General features: G+C 54.7%; 9 protein-coding genes across 9 annotated transcripts; 2 read left to right on the top strand and 7 right to left on the bottom strand.

Moving 5' to 3' along the window:
• Positions 1 to 242: 242 nt before the first annotated feature.
• MYCGRDRAFT_75359 (uncharacterized protein) lies at positions 243 to 2,029 on the bottom strand (the record flags this gene model as incomplete). The annotated part of the gene is made up of 3 exons (XM_003849268.1): positions 243 to 1,571; positions 1,635 to 1,904; positions 1,958 to 2,029. 3 exons carry the CDS (start codon positions 2,027 to 2,029, stop codon positions 243 to 245), a joined length of 1,671 nt encoding a protein of 556 aa, XP_003849316.1.
• Positions 2,030 to 2,947: 918 nt separating this feature from the next.
• Positions 2,948 to 4,042, bottom strand: RKI1 (ribose 5-phosphate isomerase A; the record flags this gene model as incomplete). Its single annotated transcript, XM_003849267.1, has 2 exons — positions 2,948 to 3,945; positions 4,001 to 4,042. One exon carries the CDS (start codon positions 3,842 to 3,844, stop codon positions 2,948 to 2,950), a length of 897 nt encoding a protein of 298 aa, XP_003849315.1.
• A 687-nt stretch (positions 4,043 to 4,729) lies between these two features.
• MYCGRDRAFT_95583 (uncharacterized protein) lies at positions 4,730 to 6,147 on the bottom strand (the record flags this gene model as incomplete). The annotated part of the gene is made up of 2 exons (XM_003849266.1): positions 4,730 to 5,994; positions 6,075 to 6,147. The coding sequence occupies 2 exons, from the start codon at positions 6,145 to 6,147 to the stop codon at positions 4,730 to 4,732; spliced, it is 1,338 nt and encodes a 445-aa protein (XP_003849314.1).
• Positions 6,148 to 7,972: 1,825 nt separating this feature from the next.
• On the bottom strand, positions 7,973 to 9,622 carry MYCGRDRAFT_95582 (uncharacterized protein; the record flags this gene model as incomplete). Its single annotated transcript, XM_003849265.1, has 1 exon — positions 7,973 to 9,622. The coding sequence occupies one exon, from the start codon at positions 9,620 to 9,622 to the stop codon at positions 7,973 to 7,975; it is 1,650 nt and encodes a 549-aa protein (XP_003849313.1).
• Positions 9,623 to 10,055: 433 nt separating this feature from the next.
• On the bottom strand, positions 10,056 to 11,527 carry MYCGRDRAFT_105666 (uncharacterized protein; the record flags this gene model as incomplete). The annotated part of the gene is made up of 1 exon (XM_003849264.1): positions 10,056 to 11,527. The coding sequence occupies one exon, from the start codon at positions 10,991 to 10,993 to the stop codon at positions 10,460 to 10,462; it is 534 nt and encodes a 177-aa protein (XP_003849312.1).
• MYCGRDRAFT_75353 (uncharacterized protein) lies at positions 11,524 to 13,322 on the bottom strand (the record flags this gene model as incomplete). The annotated part of the gene is made up of 1 exon (XM_003849263.1): positions 11,524 to 13,322. The coding sequence occupies one exon, from the start codon at positions 13,320 to 13,322 to the stop codon at positions 11,925 to 11,927; it is 1,398 nt and encodes a 465-aa protein (XP_003849311.1).
• A 1,078-nt stretch (positions 13,323 to 14,400) lies between these two features.
• On the bottom strand, positions 14,401 to 17,136 carry MYCGRDRAFT_20574 (chromatin remodeling complex WSTF-ISWI, small subunit; the record flags this gene model as incomplete). The annotated part of the gene is made up of 2 exons (XM_003849262.1): positions 14,401 to 16,026; positions 16,108 to 17,136. Coding segments are annotated over 2 exons (2,655 nt in total), but the record flags the coding sequence as incomplete, so codon positions are not given.
• Positions 17,137 to 19,522: 2,386 nt separating this feature from the next.
• Positions 19,523 to 20,223, top strand: MYCGRDRAFT_95579 (uncharacterized protein; the record flags this gene model as incomplete). The annotated part of the gene is made up of 4 exons (XM_003849752.1): positions 19,523 to 19,591; positions 19,666 to 19,712; positions 19,822 to 19,962; positions 20,112 to 20,223. 4 exons carry the CDS (start codon positions 19,523 to 19,525, stop codon positions 20,221 to 20,223), a joined length of 369 nt encoding a protein of 122 aa, XP_003849800.1.
• A 750-nt stretch (positions 20,224 to 20,973) lies between these two features.
• MYCGRDRAFT_105665 (uncharacterized protein) lies at positions 20,974 to 21,652 on the top strand (the record flags this gene model as incomplete). The annotated part of the gene is made up of 2 exons (XM_003849753.1): positions 20,974 to 21,319; positions 21,379 to 21,652. Coding segments are annotated over 2 exons (510 nt in total), but the record flags the coding sequence as incomplete, so codon positions are not given.
• Between the last annotated feature and the right edge of the window lie 513 nt (positions 21,653 to 22,165).

The following is a 22,165-nucleotide window of genomic DNA, read 5'->3' as shown; positions in this document are numbered from 1 at the left end:
CTTGCATTTGTGTCCTCAGAGCTTTCGCTTGATATGCGATCCTGAAGGAAGATATGTAGATCACCGACAGCGGTGAACGATGATAGCCTGTATTTCATGTTCGCGTTACACATCATTTCCTTTGATCTCGTGAGATCCATGCCTTGGTCTCCCTTTTACACATCGCCGAAGATTCCTGTCACTCGGTTCTGGTGGCTGTCATCTGGTGGCCGTTGTCTTCGTCTGTATTTGCTCCCATCTCATCACAACTGCCCAACCCACGTCCGACTCCCCACACCATCAAACACGCAAGCTCCCTGCACAGGCACATACTGTCTCGTAATGACCTTGATCGCCTCCTGCGCAATCAGACCACCCGTCAAGGCAGCGATGTTGTGCAACTCGCCACCTCCTGCTCTGGTCAGCTCAATGCACCACTTCTCCACCTTACTCCTCGCTTGACTGTACTCGGGCTCCTCGATGCGTGTTCCTGCATTGTTGATCGCAGTGTCGATCATCTTGTGTGCGATACCCGTCAGGCGAGAGCAATCCTCCTCGAAGCTCGTGTCCGAAAGACCAGGTGGGGTGAGGGTCTGGTTGCCAGCGTGGTGCGTTGCCACAAATTCGTCCCAAGCGAGGAAGGCAATGTAGAGACCGACGAGACTCTCAGGGTTGGTGAGCTCCTGCACAACGAACTTTGCGCGGCCCGAGAAGGAGATAGGTGCGTCGGGATGAATGACTCGCAGGGGTTGCCCACGGACGAGGGAGATATGTGCGGCCATTTTGCAGAAGTTTTCGATTTCTGCGTCGGGAATGGAGAGGTGTTGCGCTCGATCTGTTTGAGCTTCGAGTTCCCGGACGGATGAGATGACTTCCGCACAGTCTTGTCGGGCCTTCTGCTTGTAGATGTTTTGAAGTTGGATGTATGTGTCGGATCTTGCTTTCATGTCAGGAACAGCGCCAGGGAGCGGGAGTTGAGAGTGCTTGGAGTAGAATGTCTGGACCGCATTGGCAATGAGCCAGAAAGGTGGAGAGGATGCGGTGAGCTTGGTAGCTTCGGGTGCGGAGAGAATCTCGCGAACGGCTGAAGGTGGAGTGGGTGGGTTGAGCGATTTGAGGACCGCGGCCACGGCTTCGTCGAAGTTCTCTTCTGAACCACTGCCGGAGCGAACAAGATCTCGAAATGCTGTCTTTTCCTTGTATGTGTCTGGTAATGATCCGTTGTGCTCAGACTGCCACCGCTCGAGGTAATGTAGCAGCAGACAGACGTATGGGATGTGTGCAAACTCCTCGCCGTTCATGTTCTCCATGTTCGCTGTCTTTTCTCTTGCAAACCCCGTGAGCTCCGACCATGGCTTCGTCAGCCGTAGGTCTGTTGTTGCAGTCGGATCTGGATGTGTGTCGACGATTGGGAAGACTGGAGGTAGGCCGATGGAGAAATGTGAGTAGTATCCGAGCGAGTGGAAGTGGAAGGTGGGTATTTGAAGAGCTTCGGTGTGTGTTGCGATGAGTTTGAGGATGGTAGGATCGATAGGTGCTGCGACCAGGACGAGGGTGTAGGGTGTGAAGATTTTGTCCTTGAGTGCCCATGACTCCAGAGGCTGTATTGCATGTCAGCATCAGTGTATCAGCGAGCATGGCTTCTCTCGACATACCTCTGTGATGGCATGACCTGCAACATCCGGGTTGAGCTCGACCAGATATTTCACCGTCTCTTCCGCCCTGTATTTGCCCAACGAAGCATCCTCCAAGAAGAAGTTCACTCCCAGATCCGCCTCATCTACAATCGCCGAATCGAGAATCGTGAAATGGCCGATGCCTGGAAGGACGAGGTTTTTGAGGGTTTCGATACCAGTGACGCCTGGGCCGCTGCCCTGAATGAGAAGGACGTGTGTCTCTTCCAATGCAATTTGACCGTTGGCACCCTGCGAGATCAAGGTCAGTCATTGAAGATGCACCACGAAGGCGAGCAATATACCCAAAGACGCAGCTGACGATCGTACTTCTTCTCCTTCGCCGTCGGGCCTTGAAGCGGAGGAGGCACCTCCATTGGATCAGTGGCCATGTTGACGATGAACGACTGAACTGACCGAAGGATGGCGAGGATCGAAAGGTGATGTCGAGATACAAAAGTACATCATCGGAAACAAACGCGCATGAAGCGCGTCGATCACCAAATTCTAAGCACGCTCACCAAATATTGAGCACGCTCGCACCAAATATTGAGCACGCTCGCGAGCGTGCTCACCGCGCTAGCGTGAAGCGAAGCGCCGTCCACCAATTTCGAGCACGCTAGCGCCGAGCGTCGACGCTAGCGTGGCGTGGTCAACCAAAGCCCGTCAATATATCGATTGAGATATTGATTGTGTGATTCACCTTTCCCAGTGCTCATTTTTCCCGCAAAACATTGTCCTCTTTCCGACAACACACATATGCATACTGAAGTGCAAGGCACCAAGCACCAGGTCCCGCCCTCACTCATTCCCAGCTCACGCCGACTTCAGCATCAGGCGAAGCGCTCCGGGATGCTAGTCTAGCTCGCCGGGCAGTCAATCATGCGAGAGCGTGGAAGGGTCAACACCGACCACCAATTGCCGACGGCGGGGTATATGTAAATCTCATGGGTAAGGTATCCTTCGATCTTCCTTCGATCTTCACAGCATTCGAGGATGTGTCAACAACGGGCTGCAGAGGCCGCTCGCGGATGTCCCTGAGAGAGAGGTTGGGCATGCGAGGATGAACAGTGATTGGCCTCGATTTCAGGATAATACGACCCATGGAGTTTGTGTGTAAGATAGCCATCAATGTCAAGATTGGTCCGAGATTTCGACCCGGCGACTTTCAGACTGTCGCTCGTGAGTATGCGTCCAAGGTGCAATGTCGTCCGCAGCTCTCAAAATGCTTCAATGTTCAAGTCTTGCTTCCCCACCCTCCCACAATCCTCCGAAACACTCTCCCCTTGCTCCCCTCAAGCCTCCTTCTCCCTCGCCTCCCCCGCCCTCTTCTCCTCCTCCTCCCACTCCTTACTCTTCCTCACCAGCACCTCCCCATTCTGCAGTCCAAAATACACCGCCACAGGTTTCTGCCCTCCCTGTCCACCCTCCCTCAACGTCTGAATTCCATTCTTCCCATGGAAAAGCCCCACCTCCAACACGCCCTCAATCGCTTTAATATTACTCGCCAATTCGTCCACCTCTTGCGAATTTTGCAGTTGCGGAAACGGCGCGTCGATGATGTAGAACGACTGATCGGTTTGCACGGGACCGGTTTTCGCGAGCGTGTGTTCGCGGACGATGGGCGCCGGGGAGCCGAGGAGTTTGAGTTCGCGGATTACGCTGGCGTGCGCGATGGGTGCGACTTCGATGGGGATTGTGGGCCAGACTGTGAGGAGTTTCTCCTGATCTTTGCGGTAGTCGGCGATACAGACAAACTTCCTCGCCCTCCTCGCGACCAATTTTTCTTGAAACAGACACGCTCCTCCTCCCTTTATGCAATTCAGGTCCGCGTCTACCTCGTCCGCTCCATCGAATGCCACGTCGAGCAGCACGTCAGCGGGTAGAGAGTCGAAAGCTATGGGCGTGAGACCGGCCGCTTCGATAACCTTTCGGGAATTCCAGCCCGTGGGCACGAACCAGTTTAGGTGCCCCGGGGGTGGAGGGTGCGATTTGAGGTGGGCGGCGATGGCTTCGACGCCGTAGACTATTGTGCTGCCGGAGCCGATTCCCACGAAGCGGAAGGAGGAGTCGAAGTGGTCGGCGACGGCGCGGAAAGCGGCTTTGCGTTTCGCGGCTTCGACTTGCAGGAGTTCGGGGGCGACGGCGGCGGGGGTGGAAGAGGCGAGGGGGGTGCCGATTGGTGTGGACATTGCGGCGGTGGAGTGGAAGGGTCGGCGAGGTGTTGTGAGTGAGATGCGGGCAGTGGGAGATCTGCGGATGCTGGTGCTGTTAATCCGTGACCATCCGGGTGCTGGAGGGCGTTAGTCTGTGTGTGGTTGGGGAATGTTGTTGGAGAAGACTGACAGAGTCGCATGAATCGGGAGTCTTCGTTCCGTGTGCGCTTCAAGGAATACCTATATCGAGTTTGTACGTGAATGAAGTTGGAAGTTGGATGATCGTGGTGGGGTCAAGGTGACTTTCTTCACGAAGTTGGCCTGCCGATCCCGACCATGGGAAGCTTTTCTGGCATGCGTCGAGAGAACATGGGGAAAACGTGACAAGACGAAACAGAGAAGCGAAGCAAGGTCGAACCTCTTGTATTATCTCAGAGCAGATACTGTCATCGCCGAAGCTCGATGCGATTGTAATGCAGTAGCAACGAGGGGGGTATCTCGCGTTCAACGACAAAATCAAAGGGAGCCACATGTCGGTCTCCCATCCGCCTCTCCTCTCCTGTCTCCTCTTCTGTGAAAGCAAAATTCCTGTCCATCTTCTGGGACCCGTAAACGCCGTTGTATGTGCCATGCTTTGGGCTCGTGTGAGCCAGTAAACTCCATCGCCATGAGCGTCTTCTCTCCGCTTCTTGCGCGCCCGATAAAATGCATCATTATCTCCAAACGCCATGTCTCTTGTCCTTTCCTTTCGTGCCGTTTTCGTTACGCCGGGCCGGGAGGGTGTCTATCCTTCGGTCTCCCGGCCATGATCGCCAAGTCGTCAAATCCCATCTATGTGGTGTGTCGTGTAGTATCGCAGTGTGATGTCGCTTCGTTCGTTTTGCCGTCGCCATGCAAATCGTTCTCAAATCCTAGCCGCCCTCAAATGTACAGTGTCCTCAGCGTCTCCACGGGTGGAGTACCATTGACACGTGTCCCAGAGTCGTCCTTTGCTCGTAGCGTCAGGTGTACGCCGCTCTTCGCCTTTCCATGCTCTTGATGTGCATCAGCCAGCTGCCTCTCTTTTCTCGCCGCCTTCTGAGCCTGCTTCTTAAAGTCCTTCTTGTCTCTTGCAGTCACACGCTCTTCCTTCTTCGGTGGAGGGCGAGGTGGGAGTAGCTTTAGCCGGACGGTAGGCTTCTTCGTGGGCGATGAGGTTGAGGTCGTGTCGGGCATGAGGGTGGTCGATGACGCCGAGGTGCTGGTGGTGCTCGCTTGTGAAGATGGTGCAGGATTTGTCGATGAAGCCTCGGACTCCCAGCTGCTGAACGACTCTTGGCTTCGGTCTTGAACAGCGAAGCTCTTTGGGATTGGAGGCTTGTTGTATGGCTCCAACTCTTTCAGTGCACGTGCAGCACGAGACATCCGTCGATCCTGCTTCTTCTTGTTCGGCACGTCGTGGTCATCGTCGGAGTCGAGGTCGCGTTCGATGGAGGAGGATTCTTGATGAGAGGAGGAGTTGCTGCCGTTTTCTTCGGCGTCGAGGAGGTTGGAGACGGCGATGTCGATTTTACCTTTCGCGGCTTCGAGTGCTCGCTTGATGGTAGGCTTATCGGCGAGGAAGGGCAGGGACTTCGACACGACGTCAATCTGCCATGGCTGCACGTGAGGTACTTGTGCCAATTTCTCCTTCTGGATCTGCTCCTCTTGTGGTGAGAGGACCTTTGGTGAAACGTTCGGCAAGTCGGTGTGCGGACCCTCGAGGTTGCGGATGGAGGAGTAGTGCTCCCAGACGTGGTATGCAATATGTGCCACCGGACGGTCACGATCCTCACCACCAGACACGACGTATGCAAAGTCGCGTTGGTAGATCTTCACGTCACAGTCGAATGCCGACGAGAAGGCGGTGATCTCCATATTGTCTCCGTATGTGCCTCCTCTTGCCATACTCTCGAGATGGCTGTCGAAGACGCGGTCGATGTCGGCTTGGGTGGGCGCGGAGAAGTTGGAGTAGCTTGTGCAGGTGTTGACATTGACACCCTTTCGCTTGGGATTGCGACGAATGCCACCGCCGGGGTTGACGTCGATGAATTGCTTGTAGTAGTCGGCGTGCTCACGCATGTAGGAGATCACACGTGAGCGGATGTTGGCGTGCTCATTTTGGTGGCCGTAGAGCTGATCGGAAAGTGCGTTGAAGAGGCAATTGCCTGTGGAGAAAGGATTAGCAAGGTCACCGACAATGATTGTACGTGTCCGACGTGTCACGTAGCATGAGGGTGCAACTTACCATCTCCTCGGATATCTGCAGCGTACAACCCGAGAGCTGACAGCAGAGGAAACTCGTCGGTGGAGCCGCCCATGGCCACGCAGCTCCTTGGAGATCTGGGAGGTGCGGGCGAACGACAGCGGCCTGAAGGGTGTTGTGGTCAGCGGGAAGATTCATGAGGACCGCCGAATTGAGGTGTGTAACGAAGGTGAGGTAGAGTGGAAGGTGGTCGTGTGTGCAGCAGAAGAGCAAAAAGCGAGAGACGGTCAAGGATTGGTATATGATTTGGGAGTAGGTCGAGTTCGGGCAAGGTTCAAATGTGGAGGCATGTGCTTTTTGGCAGTTCCGGCTTGACCCTGCTCGCCCGCCCATCGGCTTCATTACGACATTGCGGCGTAAAGTCGGGTGGAAGGTCAGGTGAGAGGAGGACAAGCGCAGTGGTGATTGCAGGAGATGCAGAAGAAATGTGTATAACATACCTCGTGGAGCAGTGACACCGACAGCGGAGGCCGTGGGGTGTGTGTGTTTCGTCGGTCGAAGAAGTGAGGTGTCGTGAATTGTGAGAGCTGTGTCAATCAATTGCGGAGGCAGGCACCGGTGCAGTGATGATCAAAGCAGTGCCGGGCCGCGGTGCAACGAGAAGTGTCGGTTCTTTTGAATCTTCGGCCTGCCAGAATATCACGACGAACACAAGAGCTGCCAGCAAAATTCGACGAACAAAGCCAGGACCAGAAAGACAAGCAACGGCCTGTCTCTGGTAGCTCGCTGGTCGTCTGCTGTCGACCCAAGTTAGACCGACGAAGAAGAGGTCGGCTTTTTCACAGTCAACCTAAATCCGATTAGCTTGTGACTGTCTGGTTCCTGCGTGAATGACCCGTCCACTCACGTCACAAAGGAGTAATGATCGAGTCACCTGCTCTGCGCTGCTCGCCTTGCTTTCTGCTTGATGAGTGCAGTTGTGGTGTTGATGATGTCTCGAAGAGATGGTATCGTGGTTTTGTTCGGTCTGAGAAGATGGCGGCCCGAGGACGCGATGGTGACAATGGTGGTCGAGAAGATGGAGAAGAAGAGCAAGATATTCGTCGGTCAGTTTGCTTGTCAATGAACGAACGAGCAATCAATTCTCATTGATGCTGATGAGTAGCAATTATTTCGTACTGGTCGATTTTTCCACTTCGCGGTTTCAGGCCGGACGGAGCTCCGCTTCATTTTGAAGGACTTATTGATTCAAGGCCGTCAATATTCGACGACACAGCTTGGCACGGGACCGCTCCGGCAATCCGAAATAGCGATGTCAGGCGTCATGCAGGAGGTGAGATGACAAGTCTCGTCAATCCGCATGAACGTCGCAAACGTGTTCTCTCCTTGTCTCATGCATCATGCATGCATTTGCCCCATCTCCAGCATGAACCACAGTACACATGCTCCTCACCAGCAGGCAATTCTTTGTGCTGATGGCAAGCTTCATCACGCAGCGCACCTCGACGTTTCCGGGCCGATCACAGGATCTGACCTCCCTCGAGGACTACAGCGCTCGTGGTCACGGGTATCGAAGCTCTGCGTCGCTCGCGCTGATGCGAAGTTGGGTCAGTATACGAGACCGTCGATGATAGGTGGCGTGAACATTTGACGCGGTACGAAACAATTTCATTCTAATCTGAATGCAAGACTTTACTCTTGCCATTTTTCGTCGTCTTCGCTACATCGCTTGCCTTTCTCTCATTTGCTCCTGGTAACAAAAAGACTGCAAAGGCCGTTGAAGATCTGAGAACCGAACGACTGGCGCACCATGTCGAATCAGCGCTTCAACAGCTCATTTCCTTCTCATTCGCTTTGCAGTATACTTCGAATCGAAAGACACGATTGCTTATCTCCATCCCTCGATCCCATGAACTCCTTGGTTTGAGCTCGAAGCCCCTTCAACGACCGCCTCCTGTGGCCTCACTGCCAGATTCGACGCCATCGAACATGCTCATAAGAGCCTCGCCGAGAACGACTTCTTCCTCCCACATCTGCGGGACCTGGCTTCTGATCATGCGCATGATCCCGTCGCCTCTCAGTCTTGCAGCCACGTCGTCTAGCCTTGCACAACCAGGTCTTTGCAAGTTCCGGCACTGTACCTCCATTCGGCCCCGGCAGCGGTCTTCTCGATTCCGAATCGGTTTGCCGCGACAATGCTCAATATACACATCCTGACCGCGGTACTTGGTCGGTCCCAATTTGTTGAGGGCGATCAAGCAATCTGCGTTGTGTGCACTCGGTGGCGAGGGATCGATCGGTCCCGGAATCGCCAAGGGACAGGAGATGGTGAGCTCGTCCAAAAATTGGTCTTGCATCGGGCTCAGTTGGGCGATCATGTCTGGAAGTTTCTCCGCGAGGTCGAGGGTCTGAATCTTGAGCGTCTTCAGCTTCAAAGGCATGAAACTCATCAGATCGTGGCCGCCTAGAACGCTTTGCCCGGTGATAGCCTGGATATCGACCTCGAGGTGGATCAAAGCGTGATAGGTGGCGAGGGACCTGAACAGAGTCCCTGTGCGGGCAGTGAATGCATCGCCACGGTCTGTGGAGTTGATGATCCGAAGGGTCTCCAGTGAGGTACGTTGGGTATTCAAAACCTCAGCGACGAGTCCCGGATGCATGACTGGTGGACCGGAAATGAAGTCTGCACTGACGATTTCATAGCGTAGATTCCTCAGGCGGCGGCAACTTGCGATGACCCTGTGCATCCATTCCGGTCGAATGGCGGCATCGGTCAAGCTTATCGATGTTACGTCGTTCGAGCCAGCCGGGAGGTTCTTCAGAGCTCTGAGCCACGACCGAGCACGCGGATGGAGAAAGCTCGCCCTGACGTCGCGCATTGCCGGGCGTATCATGAAGCCCCCCAGGACAACCGGTGAGACGTTGTCGAGAGCGCAGCTCCGGATGTCGTCCATGCCGAATTTCCCCAGCGGTGTTGTCAATCGCTCAGCATCAAGCGTCTCTTGAAGCATGCCAATCACCTCGTCCAGGCAGTTTGGCTTCCAGTGTGGACCATAACGCAAACCCGTTTCGAGCTCATCCCTATCGACGGACAAGTGCTTCACTCTTGGCGCAAGCAGAATCAGGACCGCAGTCCACACCGCCTGGCATGTCCACTTCCCGACCTCAATCACCCTGTCATCTTCCATGCCCCACTCGACCACCTGCTTCACCAGGCTGCGAAGCTTGGCAACGTCGCCCACTGCATTCCTAGCTGGGTCGTACGGCGGCACAAGGCACCGGTGGAGGCTCAGAGAGAGGATCAGCGGCCTCAAATGCGGCGTTTCGCACAGCGTTCGAGCGAGGAGTCGCACGTGCCGGTGACTCGATATGCAGAAGGAATCTGGTACGTTGCCGTCGGCGAAGGTGATGCGTTCGTAGAGCAGCGGGCGGGTGATGAAGTGAAGGCGTTTGCAGGTCAATGCGGTGGCGTGGTACGTTCCATAAGAGGCGATGAGGACTTCCGTTGGATTCTTGTCGGAGGGGGCGGTGGAGACAAGTGCGAGGATCGGAGAGAGGAGCTCATCCGGTAAGTCGAGGAGAGACGGCATTTTGGCGGTCGATGAAAGGTTGCAAGCTGCGGTTCCTTGTGCTGCGCGCAGGGTTCTTGGAGAGCCGTCCCACAGAATTCAATTTGCAATGGGTACTGGACCTGCACAACTCATGCGGGTGAGTCGAGAAGAATCTTGCACGATGAGAGATTGCTGTTTTGATGAAAATTCGATGAAACCGGGATTTTCGCGTCGGCGACAGATCAGCGACCAGCTAGCGCGGATTGCACATGCAAACGAAAGACTTGCTGGCTTCGCTTTCCCGGACGGCGAATGATCTAGAAATGCTGACCTGCAGGCACTCCGACATGTGGTGGGAGAGATCACAGCTTCGAGAGCAACGGCGCGAGCTCGAGAGCATAAGGACATGTGGCAGTGGACATCTATGATACATCGGCGGAAATGAGGTGCTCAAAAGAGGAAGCGGGAGAGTCTGAAGGTGAGACACGGTATGGCATCGTTCTCATCACTGCCTTGCATGAAAGACCTCGCTGACTTGTTGCCTCGTCTGTCATACCTCTCCGACTCTGGCACTGTGCTGATAAGACAATTCGCGGAAACTGGGCCTCTCCATTCCTCCAACATGGCTCCTGCGACGAGGAAAGGTCTCATCCGCTTTCAATCATTCAGAACGCTCTCCCTCCAGCACAGGCGGTGCGACCCCAGCTCTGGTCGTTGCTCCATGTCTTTCTCCCTGCTAACGCTTCTGGAAAGCAGATCTCTTGCCGGCAAGATCCTCGGCATGGACCTTCGCACCTTCCATATTCCGACCTCGCCGCCTCTATTCTTCTTCGTTTTCCTCTATCAGACCTGAGCCATGTCTCACTGGCTACCCTGTCATGTTCCACCATACACCTCTTCCAGGCCCAGGAGGGAAACGCCTCCTTCGTTCTCCGCCTCGGCTCCGTCCTCGTCGCTTCCCCCTTCTTCGAACAAGCTCGCCAAAGCCTCGCCGAGAACCGTCTCCGCTTCCCAAATGGGCGGTGATCGGTCCGGCCAGACGCGCGAAGTCCGACTCTGACTTTTCATCAGAGAAGAGCAATGCTTGATGTGAATCTCGTGGATAGATCTCCTCAAGTGTGGCGCTTCGAACAGCGTGCGCAAGAAACTGTGCATGTCCACATGGCCGCCTTGAGACCCGTCCCGTCCGACTCGATAGGGATTTCCATCAAAAGCGACGAATTTGTAGAGCTCTGGCTGCACTATGCGATGCAGATCTTTGCACGTGAGCGCAGCGTTGAAGTAGGCTGAGTATGAAGCACTGTGTGGGGGATAATCTCCTGAGCCGACCATCGGGACAGGTCCATCTTCGGAAACGAGGGAGAGAATGTTGGCGATGGTCTCCTCGGGGAGATCGAGCAGTGTAGTCATTGTGTCGGCTTGCTGGATGTTGCGTTAAGGCAGTATTGACTCTACTTGCTTCGACTCGAGGTGGTGCGCGGGTGGTTGAGAAGACTTCAGCCTTCGTCGAGCCTTGATATGCGCTGCGCCGGCAATGCGCAAAGGTTTCTCGAGGATGGCGAAGATGTGCAAATCGAGGTGTTGAAGGACGAACGTACGTTCTGAACCGAAAGTTGAAAGTCAACAGCCAACCAGCCCACTAGCGCCGCAAAGCCGCAGTTCACGTACACTTTTGACATGTGATTGTCAGATTTTCTCCAGTTGCCTGGATCATCCAGACGGCCCAACTCGCAAAGTCCTCCGGTACGCATCTCGTCAATAGACAACGCGGCAGCGTTGTCTTGATCAATCTCGTAGAAGGCTTTTTGCTCCGCTCTTTTCGGTGTGAGCATGGGTGAACATTTGGCTCTTCTCCAACCCGGACTTGCTCTTCTCAATGCTGCGGGACTACCGGCGACGTAGGCCAAACGCTCACAGATCCTGTATTGATCCCAGGTCGCCCAAGCTTCGATGTCGTCGTTAGGGCCTATAGGTTATTGTGCGTTCCTAGAAGAGCCACGCTTCGGCAGAAGAAATCAGCAGAGTCGAAGGTATAACGTCAGGTATGAGTGGATATACTTTCCTCGAACATCCTCCACAAGATGAGGAACAGTGTCGTAGAGTTTCTTCCGAAGCTGGCGCTGGAGAAACCAGCCTGTCTAATTGCTGTTTGCTCCGCAAGGACTCATGCAAGTTTCCTGAACCTTCGCTACCTCGCTGAATCATATTTGCGGACTCATAGAGTGCTTCCAAATATGGGAGTTCTCACTGCCTTGTCGTCGGGCTCACTGGCGCAAGGCTTGAAGAATGAAGATGCGTGAGGGGTCAATTGACTCGACAGTCTTCTCCCAGGTCACAACCCTCACGAGACCACATACAACTCCTCCCACAACCCCTTCCCATCTGTCCACCCACTCCTCTCCCACCGCCCAATCCACTCCTCCACAATCGCTACTCTTCTCCCCTCCGCCGGCCCATCAGCCACCCAAATCGCAAGCTCAAAGTCACTCTTCCGTCTCGCCTCCTCGCTCGTCCACACTCTCTTCCACACTTCCTCCCCAAGATGACTCTTCATTCCCTCCTCCCAGATGGAGCGGAGTAAGCCGTGCTCGTATTCTTGCGTGTGCTGCCAGAATGCATATGGTTTGCCCAAGTTATCAGGATTGTCAGAGCCATCACCTGAGCTAGGCTCGGGAGGGTAGTCTGAAGCGAGAGGTGGAGAGAGGCGGACTTTGCCGTCGAAAAGGCAGGGTGGTGAGATGGCGTGCCAGAAGGGAGAGAGGATCTGGTGTTCCCAGTCGATGAGGGCTGTGATGACTGGATCGCTGTCGATGGTGGGTTCAGTGGCGGAGGTTGACTTTCGTTCTGATGTAGAGATGAGAATGTTTCCCTCGTGGAGATCGGCATGGTGGAGGACTATCTCTTCTCCGCATTTCTCTGGATCGAACAAGGAGGGCAGAAGAGCGAGCAGACGATGGGCGAGGCTCGGCGCTTGCGACGCGGCGTCGGCGGGGGGTGTACCCTTCGACCGCGGTTCGAGGGGATGGTCGATGATGAGCTGCAGACGGGCAGCGAGCCAATTGTGGCTGTTCTTGAATGGTCCTCGACGGGCATTACTATCTTGCTGACCAGAGAGGGTTGGGCCCCACGAAAATCGATGAGAGGCGACGGGACCGATGTACGGAGAGGTACCAGGGCCGGAAGAGTTGTCGCTCTGTGAGAAAGGATAGAGACTCCCGATCATATGAGAGTCGAAGGGAAGGAGCAGGAGCTCAGCTTGATACCTCGCCAACTGCCTCACCACTTCTGCTTTCTGCTGAAACTCCAATCCCAGCCAAACATTCGTCAACTCCGTCCCCGGCATAAAGTCCATCAAATTCCATTCGAAGCCCAACGAATTCTGATTGCTCACATCACACGCCAGCACTCCAGGCACAGGGATCTTAGTCCTCTCCTTGACGAATTGCATCGTAGCGACTTCACTCCTCGTCTTCCGGCCCGGGTCGACGGGCAGGCAGACCTTGATTATCCACCTGCCGGGAGACCTAGCCAGCGCTTCGATGGTGTAGACAATGCTGGTACCTCCGCGTTCGTGGAGCGTGGCCGTGCAGGGCTCTTCTGGGTCGAGGTGAAGGTGCTGGCGGCAGAGGGCTTTGATTTGGGAGATGGAGGGCTCGGCGGACCAACGGGGCGAGAGATTTCCGAAGACTTCCGGCTCCCAGATGAGACCGTATTGGGTTGGTACAGGGGTCGAGTTCATGATGAGAAGGGTACCGTGGGTTGAAGGAAGGAGAGACGGATGTAGGTATGGTTAGAGCGAGATGGATGCAGAAGATAGAAAGAAAGGTATGAAAGAGAGCGAAACGAGAATGAGTCTAAACGGCAAGCCAATTTCTGCCGAGAAATGGCACAACTCGATCTTGTTGCTTACCAGAACGATAGCAAATGAGAAATCATGACTCAAATCCGGTCGGAGCATATGCGTACGTCGGGCCAGATGCTGATCCGAGGTTTCATAACCCATGTCCATCATGAAGAAGTGCATCGACAGCGCATGCAACGGCGGCGGACAGATCAGCCAAGGCGGCGAATGTTATGGGTAAGGCGATGCTCAAAAGTTTTCCAAGAGAGAAGTGGCCAACAGAAGTCGGTACTGTCTCCGCCAATCAAAATTCAACCGCCAAGACATCAATATTCGATGGCCTACTTTGATGGCTCTGAAAGCTCCTCTGGCCTCTGTGGGGACATGACTGTCGTCCAGCTTGGCGCAGACGGAAGCAGGTGGGAGAGCATTTATTCAGAGAAGACGCAGTGAGACAGCACACGTCATGGCATTTGCATCGTGGCAATGACTTCAAGCTACAATGCAGTCCTAATCATCAGTCAAGAAGTCCGCTCTTCCTTCTCGTGCTTCCGCTTCTGCGTACTCCCATTCCAGTAACTCCATGTCCATCGGCTCAAGTCCAATGACCTGCTCTGTCCGACTCTTTGATCTCTTCTTCAGGCCAAAGCCCTGCTCAAAACTTCATCTTCTTCCCACCCCTCGGCGTGGCTTTCGCACCACTCTTCGGCGTCTTCTTCTTCTTTCCACTCCCCTTTACCACCTCCTCACCCGTCAGATCAATCACCGACCCGCCACCAATCGGCGTGACAGCCTCACTGATCGTCCCAGGCGTCTGCAACTCAACACCCGCACCACCGCCCATCTGCAAACCCTCCGAGTCCATCGCCGCCTCCCTCTCCCTCTCTGCCACCGCCTCGGCCCACTGCTCCTCAATCCGCCCCTTCTGCAACTCCACCTCTCTCTTGTCCGCAGGATCCACCTCCCACCTCCCCACGCAACCGTGGCATTCAATGTAGAATGCTTGAGTGACACGTCCAAAGTTCAGCAATCCGAATTCCGGCAACTCGTGGCCGACGAGGTTGGCTTTGTCCCAGTCGAGACAATCCTCACAGTATCCCGCCTCGCACCAGCGGCAACGAAAGATGACGCCGCCAGCGTCGGAGGTCTTGGCGCCGCAGTCTCGACAAGCGTGCTGAGTGCAGGTGAATGTCCAGTTCTTGCTGATGCCGCCCGTGAGACTGCCCTCGGGGATACAGTGCTGGTGGATGATTCGAGGACAGCGAGTACAGTCGAGAAGTTCGCCACGCTTACTGTCCGGACCCACCCAACACGACTGGCAGAATTCCTGATGGATGATAGGCTCCCTCTTCTCCCGCTTCGGAGATGCGAGACGTGGATCCTTGCCGGCGAGTGTGGGCACGGCTTCCCAATGCGCGCAGAGGAGAGAATTCTTGTCGATCATGAAGCCGTCGATTTCGACGGTGGTGTTCTTGCCCACGCGGCGGTCGGCGCGGGTAAGGTCTGTTGGGAGCGCGGCGGCGGCCTGAAGGGCTTTTTGGTGCCTTTTCCCGTCAAAGATGGCGGTTTGAACCTTTTCCATGGAGGAGAGCCAGGTTTGCTCATCGACGGCAGGGGTTTCGATATCAGTAGTTGAGGTGGGGGCCGCGGTGATGTCGAAGGGCTGGTCTTTGCATTTCTGGAGGGTGGTGGCCCAATCCCAGTTCAGCAGTTCACTGACTTGAATCTGCGGACGAGCGAGAGTTTGCGCGCCGCGACGGATGAGCGATTGCAGCGAGGCGGTGTCGAGGTGAGGAGCGTCGTCGTCGTTGGCGACGGCATTGTTGGGGGAGCGACGCTTGCGTTTCTTGTCAGCATTGTTTTCCGAGTGCAGATTGCGCATGCTCTCGGTGATCTTCGCAGAGAGGTAGAGCTTCTTGCGGATGCGGCCTTGCATTTGCTCTTCAACAGTGCCCTGAGTGCAGAGTTTGTAGACGGTGACTTTGTTCTTCTGACCAATACGGTGAGCACGAGCTTCGGCTTGGAGGGTGACTTGTGGATTCCAGTCATCGTCGATGAAGATGACATCGTTGGCGGAGGTGAGGTTGATGCCGAGACCTCCAGCGCGAGTCGACAGCAGCATGACATTGCAGTCGGAACGCATGTCGTTGAACATGCGGATGCTGAGATTACGCTGGGCACGCGCGGTGCTGCCGTCAAGACGTGCGTGGCGGAATGGTGCATCGTGACTGTTGGCGCCTTTGAGGTGAAGGAGCTCTTCAACCAAGTCGAGCGCTCGAGTGAAGCCAGAGAAGATCAAGACCTTCTTCTTCTGCTTGACAACCAGTTCCTCCAACATCTTGTCCAACACGATGAACTTGGCTGAGGCGTTCATGATGTGATTGCCAATATCGTACATCGGTGGAGCAGCGTGGGGCACCATGTACGGGTGGATACACACCTTGCGAAGTTGCATGAGCAGGTTCATCAACTTCTGCCAAGCGTTCTTCTTCTGCGTATCGGGCTCCTCTTCGACTTGAAGTGCTTCCTGCATGATGGCCTTGCTTTCCGCCCAGATATCGCTAGTATCCATATCTTCAGCTTTGCCCAGTGCAGCATTGGCCTTCTCCAGTAGCAGCATCTGCTCGTCATTCTGCTCTTGCTTCAATGCCTGCTCTTCCTTGGCCTTCGCATCGATGAAGACATCGTCGAGGGTGCCGTTATCTTTGGTCAAGAGGCGAGTGTACCAGAATCGTTGCATAGGCGTGAGTGGGACGAAGAGCACGACTTCCTCCTTCTCCGGCAGATCAAGGTTGACACCGGGGGTATTCTTCATCCGACGAATCATGATGAGCTCCAGCAGACGACGAGCATCGTCCATGAATGTAGTAGAGACAGTTCCTTTGGTCAGGTCGAATGCTTTGCGGAACTCATCGGCGGTGTCGATGGTGAAGACCTCCGGGAACAGCCAATGTAGGAGAGCCCACATTTCCTTGAGGTTGTTCTGGAGAGGGGTTCCAGTGAGCAACAAGCGATACTCCGCGCTGAGACCGTGGAGAGCAGATGAGATGTCGGACTTCTCATTCTTGATCTTGTGACCTTCATCAAGCACACAATACCGCCAAACGAAGACTCGCTTGAACCACATCTGCTCCGCAGTGAAGGTCTCGTATGTTGTGACTACCAGATCCACGCGGTCTTCTGGATCGTGCGTCTTGTCGAACCTCGTCTTCTTCTCCAGCATCTCTTGCTTCAAGCGCAGGCGTTCGTTGACAGGTCCGTGGAAGCGCACAACATTCAGACCAGGCACCCACTTCCGTGACTCGGCGATCCAAGATGACAGCACGCTGAGCGGGCACACCACCAGATTTGGTCGATGCTCGCCGGTGGTGGGCTTGTTCTCGACGAGATATTGAAAAAGTGACAGTGTCTGGAGTGTCTTTCCCAGTCCCATCTCGTCACCCAGGATGGATGACACACCATTCTCGTACATGTGGACGAGGAATGACAGACCTTCCAACTGGTATGGCTTCATCACAGCTGTGACCTCCTTCGGCTGCTCGGTGAGATTGACATATGGGTGCTCTTCTGGCTCGTCCTGCCCAGCCATGGCATTGATGCGCTCGAGTTTGTCGATGTAGCTGTTTTCGGGGAGAAGAGGTTGGAAGTATGACTTGTTGGCCAGGAGGAATGCATCCCTCTTCGGCTTGGTGTAAGCGGCGATGTCTGCTCGCACTTTGCCGCGCGCGGTCTCTGCTTTGACTTGCTTGGGGTGCGTGGTGTCGGATGTCAATAAAGTCTTGCTGCGTTTGCCATTTTTCGACTTGCGGTAAGACTTCTTCTTCGTCGTCGTGTGATCGACTGTTTCGTAGCTGACATTCGCTCGTCTGGAGCGCGGCGGGAGTTCACGAGAAGGGGCTGCAGTTCCGCGCGGTACCGCATGGATGGTGTCCTCCGCCAGCTCATCTTCGCTATCATCAGAATCGCTGCGCACGTCGTTGTAGCCATTGTTGTATGGTTGAGGAGTGTTATCGAAGTCTGATGCTTTGGACGGAGAGTTTTCGGCGGTTGATGTCGGAGATTCTGCATACGAGACTGCCGCGGTACCACGAAGGCGGTGCCCAGCGGTTTCACGATCCATCTTCCGAATTGATGCGGGAGACTGGTGAGCGCCGAATTGGGCGAGCAAGTCGGAACTCGACATTCGGGGCAAGACTGGGACGAGCGGTGCCACCTTGCGCTTCTTGTGAGGAGGTGTTTCGGGGAGAGAGGTGAGGTCGATTGGGTCCATGTTTGCTGCCGATGCTTGAACCGCAGCGAGGCCCCGCTTTGCAGATATGTACGTTGCCGCTTTTGACAGAGTGAATGAGATTCAATCTGACTCACTGCTTTCACCCAAGGGATGAGGTCACCGCCGGCCGGAGTCGTGTCGAAGGGTCTGATGTCGCTTGGCGGTAGAGATGGACGTCAATGTGTGGTGTATCTGCCAATTTTGTCTGATTTCGATGCCCGCGATGATGTTCAATGTCGTTGTGTGGCAAAGCGATGGATCTTACATTTCGACAAACACGAAATGATCTCCGGGGAGACGCGACGGAATCGCGTTTTTAGCCGCGGCCACTTCAGGGATCCCGCAGGACGCTAGCAGGGCCTTATCCGGAACTCTATTTGACAGACAATTCGACTGAACCTCCCTCCTTGATCCCGTACAAATTGCACTGCATGAATTGGAGTCTGGCGCCTTGGAGTGCGTAGTCTGCACTGGAGTGTGGACATCTATTCCAGAAGCGTGTTCTGACGATGGTCCACAGCGGCAAAAACGCTTTCGTCCCCCCAGAGACTACTCCCAACGACCCAAGTACCAAATTACTCGTCGGTGAAAACGAGAGGAGTGGACGATGACATCGATCGAAATGTCACGCCGAATGCTGCTGGCGGCTGACCAGGAACGTACAGAATTCCAAAAGCTCACCCACGCAGCGAATCTTTGCTACTCGCATAAGATGAACCACTTTCATCAGTGAAGAAATACAGAGAGTCAGTGCTTCATCGCACAATTGTCAGATCAGGGATGTCGTACAGGCATTTCAGGGTCGGCGGACTTGGGTCAAGAAACGCTTTATGAAAAGCCGTCAATTGCCCTGTTACTCCTTCACGGCTCCTTCACGGCTTTCCCGCTCATCGCCTCGCTGCAAAGCGATCGACTTCGGCTCGTCGCTTATACATGAGCTACATTCACTCCATTGAAGTATTCAGCCCGCTTCTGAAGCAATAGGCTCTCATTTCCAGGTCCGACCGTGGCAAACTACACAGGCGTTGTCAACGCGGACATGGTCCTGGCACGTGGCCTGCAAGGGTGGAGGTATCAACCTCGCTATTCTCTTCGGGTCAGCGCACCGGAGAGCTGTTCGCCACAGGTCTGTTGGCACGGGCCAAGTGAGCCCTGTCGTCTGTATCCGGCTACTCAGGAGAAGTCGAGAAAGCAGGTCGTAACATTTCAATCCAGAAGCATGATCGGAAAGATTCGGGTTCCAGACATTGGTGGAAGATCTCCATCACCATTTCCGTTGTGGTTGAGACTCCGAGACCTTTCGATGCCACACCCTTCGGACCCCGAAGATTGAATGAAACTTACATATACGTTAGCGGGAGAAAGCGTGGACACGACTGTAACACCTCCTCCGGCACCCCTGCATACATGACACCGCCTGTCCATTTGCTCAGAACGGTGATGTCCTGCTCTCGGAGTCCTCTCGTCCCTTGGTATACTCCGCTGGGCATTTTTGGGTGTGCTAGGGCCCGTGGCACGCGGGAAGTGGTCGTTCGATCCATGTCTGGGATTCAAGGCACCAATCCAACCGCCGAAATACCGCACACTTCTCGATAGAACCATACCGCACCTGAAGCCTGAACGCGGCTCACTGCGCAAATTCAATCCTCGCCGCAAGGGCTAATGGCATGATTCCCAGTAACCGTACCCAGACTAGCCTTGATCATGGCGGTGTCGGCTCCGGTCAACTGACGCTGTCTGCCGCTCTTCAATTAGCATATAAAGGCCTCCCTCGCCACACCTGTCCAGCGACTACCCTTCGTTTTCCCAAAAGCACAAGACTCTAATCATGCAGCTCCTCCATCTATACGCCATCCTCTCCCTGGCTTCTCTCGCCATCTCAGACGACGTCGAAGGCGTGAGTCCTGCTCCCCCCTCCCAAGTCCTCCTCATCTTCCCATCATTCGCTAACAACAACTTCACAACGCATAGAAATGCAGACCCGTCGAAGGCACCAACGGCCTCTGCGATATCATCTGGTAGGGCAAACCTCAAATCTGGCACTGCTACGCGGTATGCATTCCTTTGCTTTGCGCACGACTGCTTTCGGTTGATCTCGCTGACGCTTCTGCTTTCTTTCCCGAACAGCCCTTTCCATGTCAGCATAATGGCGGGCGGTGCGAGTTGTATGATGCGATTTACCCGTATGCGGATTGTGAGCCTGATGACTCCCATCCGCACCATCGAGGAGGAGGAGGAGGGTCGTCGCCGGTGGGGAGCGTTGAAAGGGTGTGGTAGAGTGATGGAGTTGGACGTTCAATTGCGTGTGGGAGAGATGGGAGGGATGGGAGGGTTGGGAGAGATGGGAGAGATGGGAGAGTCGGGAGGGTTGAAAGTTGATGCCTTCGTTCTCAAAAAAAAAAACCTGCATAGTCCAGGTCACGTGGAGGCGACTTCTGTACCTCCATCGCCCCGTCAATCGGACCAGATGGTAACTTGGACGTCACTGGCTCGGATCGTGCACTGTGTTTCGGAGAATGGAAGTGTTGATGGTCGTCGCTGCCTTGCTCCGCAAAGACACATACGTCTTAAAGCACTCCTAGCAGTTTGAAACCCATCATCAGGTGCTGAAGCGAGCCATCAGAGCCAGCAACGGAGTCTTGAGGGCGAGCCGATGGAATTTCCTTCGCGTGATGGAGTCTCTCCCCGGAGTGTCTGCACCCAGCCGCTCGCGATGGATCCATGCCATCAGGACAAAGCGAAGGCTTTGGAGCAACCGACGACGGCCTTACCGGAAAGGTCGAGGGTCGATATCTGCTTGGCAACGGTATGGTCGGAGTCCCCCCTGTGTGAGCTCTACTGACGAGTCGAAGATTTGAAGCCGATCATCCCGTGGTCGCAGCTGCCGGTAAATGTTCAGCGAAAGGCAGCCGAGTTGGCCCAGCTGTGCCAGTCCAAGAAAGGCAACGGGTGGCTTGCAAAAGCATCGAACAGCGCCCACTGCCTCGCTACTGGACGTTACATCTCCATTCGCTGGCATTGACTATACATCAAGCCACCGGGTTCGACACATGCGGTGCAGTTTGAGCGGGAAGACGGAAGCTCATGGCGTTGGTGGTCATCGTAGTTAATCTCTCGAAAGGGCCATTCGACTTTCACATGCTCGAAGATCTGCATATTAAGCTTTGGCACAGATCGCACTAGCAAGCGACTTCCGAAGCTCTGCCGACGCGACTTCCAAAGATTCCGTCACCAATTCCAATGCTTCCGACATTTGCTCGAACAACCAAGCACACCGGTGCGCCATTGATACTACGAGAACCATCATGCATTTCGAGTGATACCGATCCTCACCAGCCAGTCATGAAGTGAACAGCATTCCTCAAAATCGCAGCATCAAGATCCGACATGGCTCCGTTCTACCCCATCTACATCCGCCGCAGCGATGGAAAGCTCGCCGTCACAGCACATTCCCGGAAGGAGACGAACGAGCCCACGGCCGAGCAGCTGGACCAGAAACCCGATAAGAACGGTATCAGCGACTACTACCGACAAGTCCAACCAGACGAGCCTAAACATCTCGACTGGCGAAGAAAGATAGGTGGCATGCTGGCGAGAGAGCTCCGGTACAAGGACAAGAATGCAGGTGTGTGCATGGAAATAGAAGCATTTCGACGAAGCAATACTGACACACTGTGATCACAGATAGTGGCTACATTCTTGCTACCTTTCCCGAGAACTACCGACTGTACGAACATGTCAAGAGGAAAGAGGTAGATGGGAAGTTGGAGATCAAGAGCAAGACACACGCAGCGGGTGGGAATGATCGACAAGATGCATATCTGTATGGACACCCTCAGGGAAGAAAGAAACGGTACCGTAGCCCGGCAGACTTCTTCGCGCATGTGCTATGGCTGGCAACAGATGAGAGTGGTGATCCAGACAACTGCAGCTGTAAGATCTGCTCGCCGGAGGACCTGGAGAGTCTTGGGATCAAGCCGAAACCTGTTGAGGCACCAAAAGCAGCACAACAACCGGTGTCTCGACCGACAAGTACACAACCTCCGAAGCCGGCAGTCAAACAGGAGTCGTCCATCACTCATCGACCACAAGCACAAGTACAAATACCACAGCCTCAATCACAACGGCCAACACCCACACCACTACCTCCCAAACAGTCCGAAGATCAATATATTGACAGCCAATACAACGCCTTCATGTACCGCCCTGGCGAGCTGGTCTGGTTCCAACGCGGCTCCGTCTCCTGGGGTCTTGGGGCCATCCTCCGACGATGGTACAACCCACCAGGCTCCAGCAGCAAACACTACTCGATCCAACCTCTGACCTACCCACCATTCGACTACCCTCCGCGCTATCCTCGAAAAGTCACACAATCCGACGAAGCCGCAATACGACCCTGGCTCGCCTGGTCAGTCCCCAAATTCACCCACGATAGCATCAACCAACTCGCCCACCCGCCCACCTACGAAAA

The sequence above is a fragment of the Zymoseptoria tritici genome, chromosome 9, assembly GCF_000219625.1.
Source record: "Zymoseptoria tritici IPO323 chromosome 9, whole genome shotgun sequence".
Taxonomy (NCBI): Eukaryota; Fungi; Ascomycota; class Dothideomycetes; order Mycosphaerellales; family Mycosphaerellaceae; genus Zymoseptoria; species Zymoseptoria tritici.
This window is presented reverse-complemented; position numbering and strand designations above follow the sequence as displayed.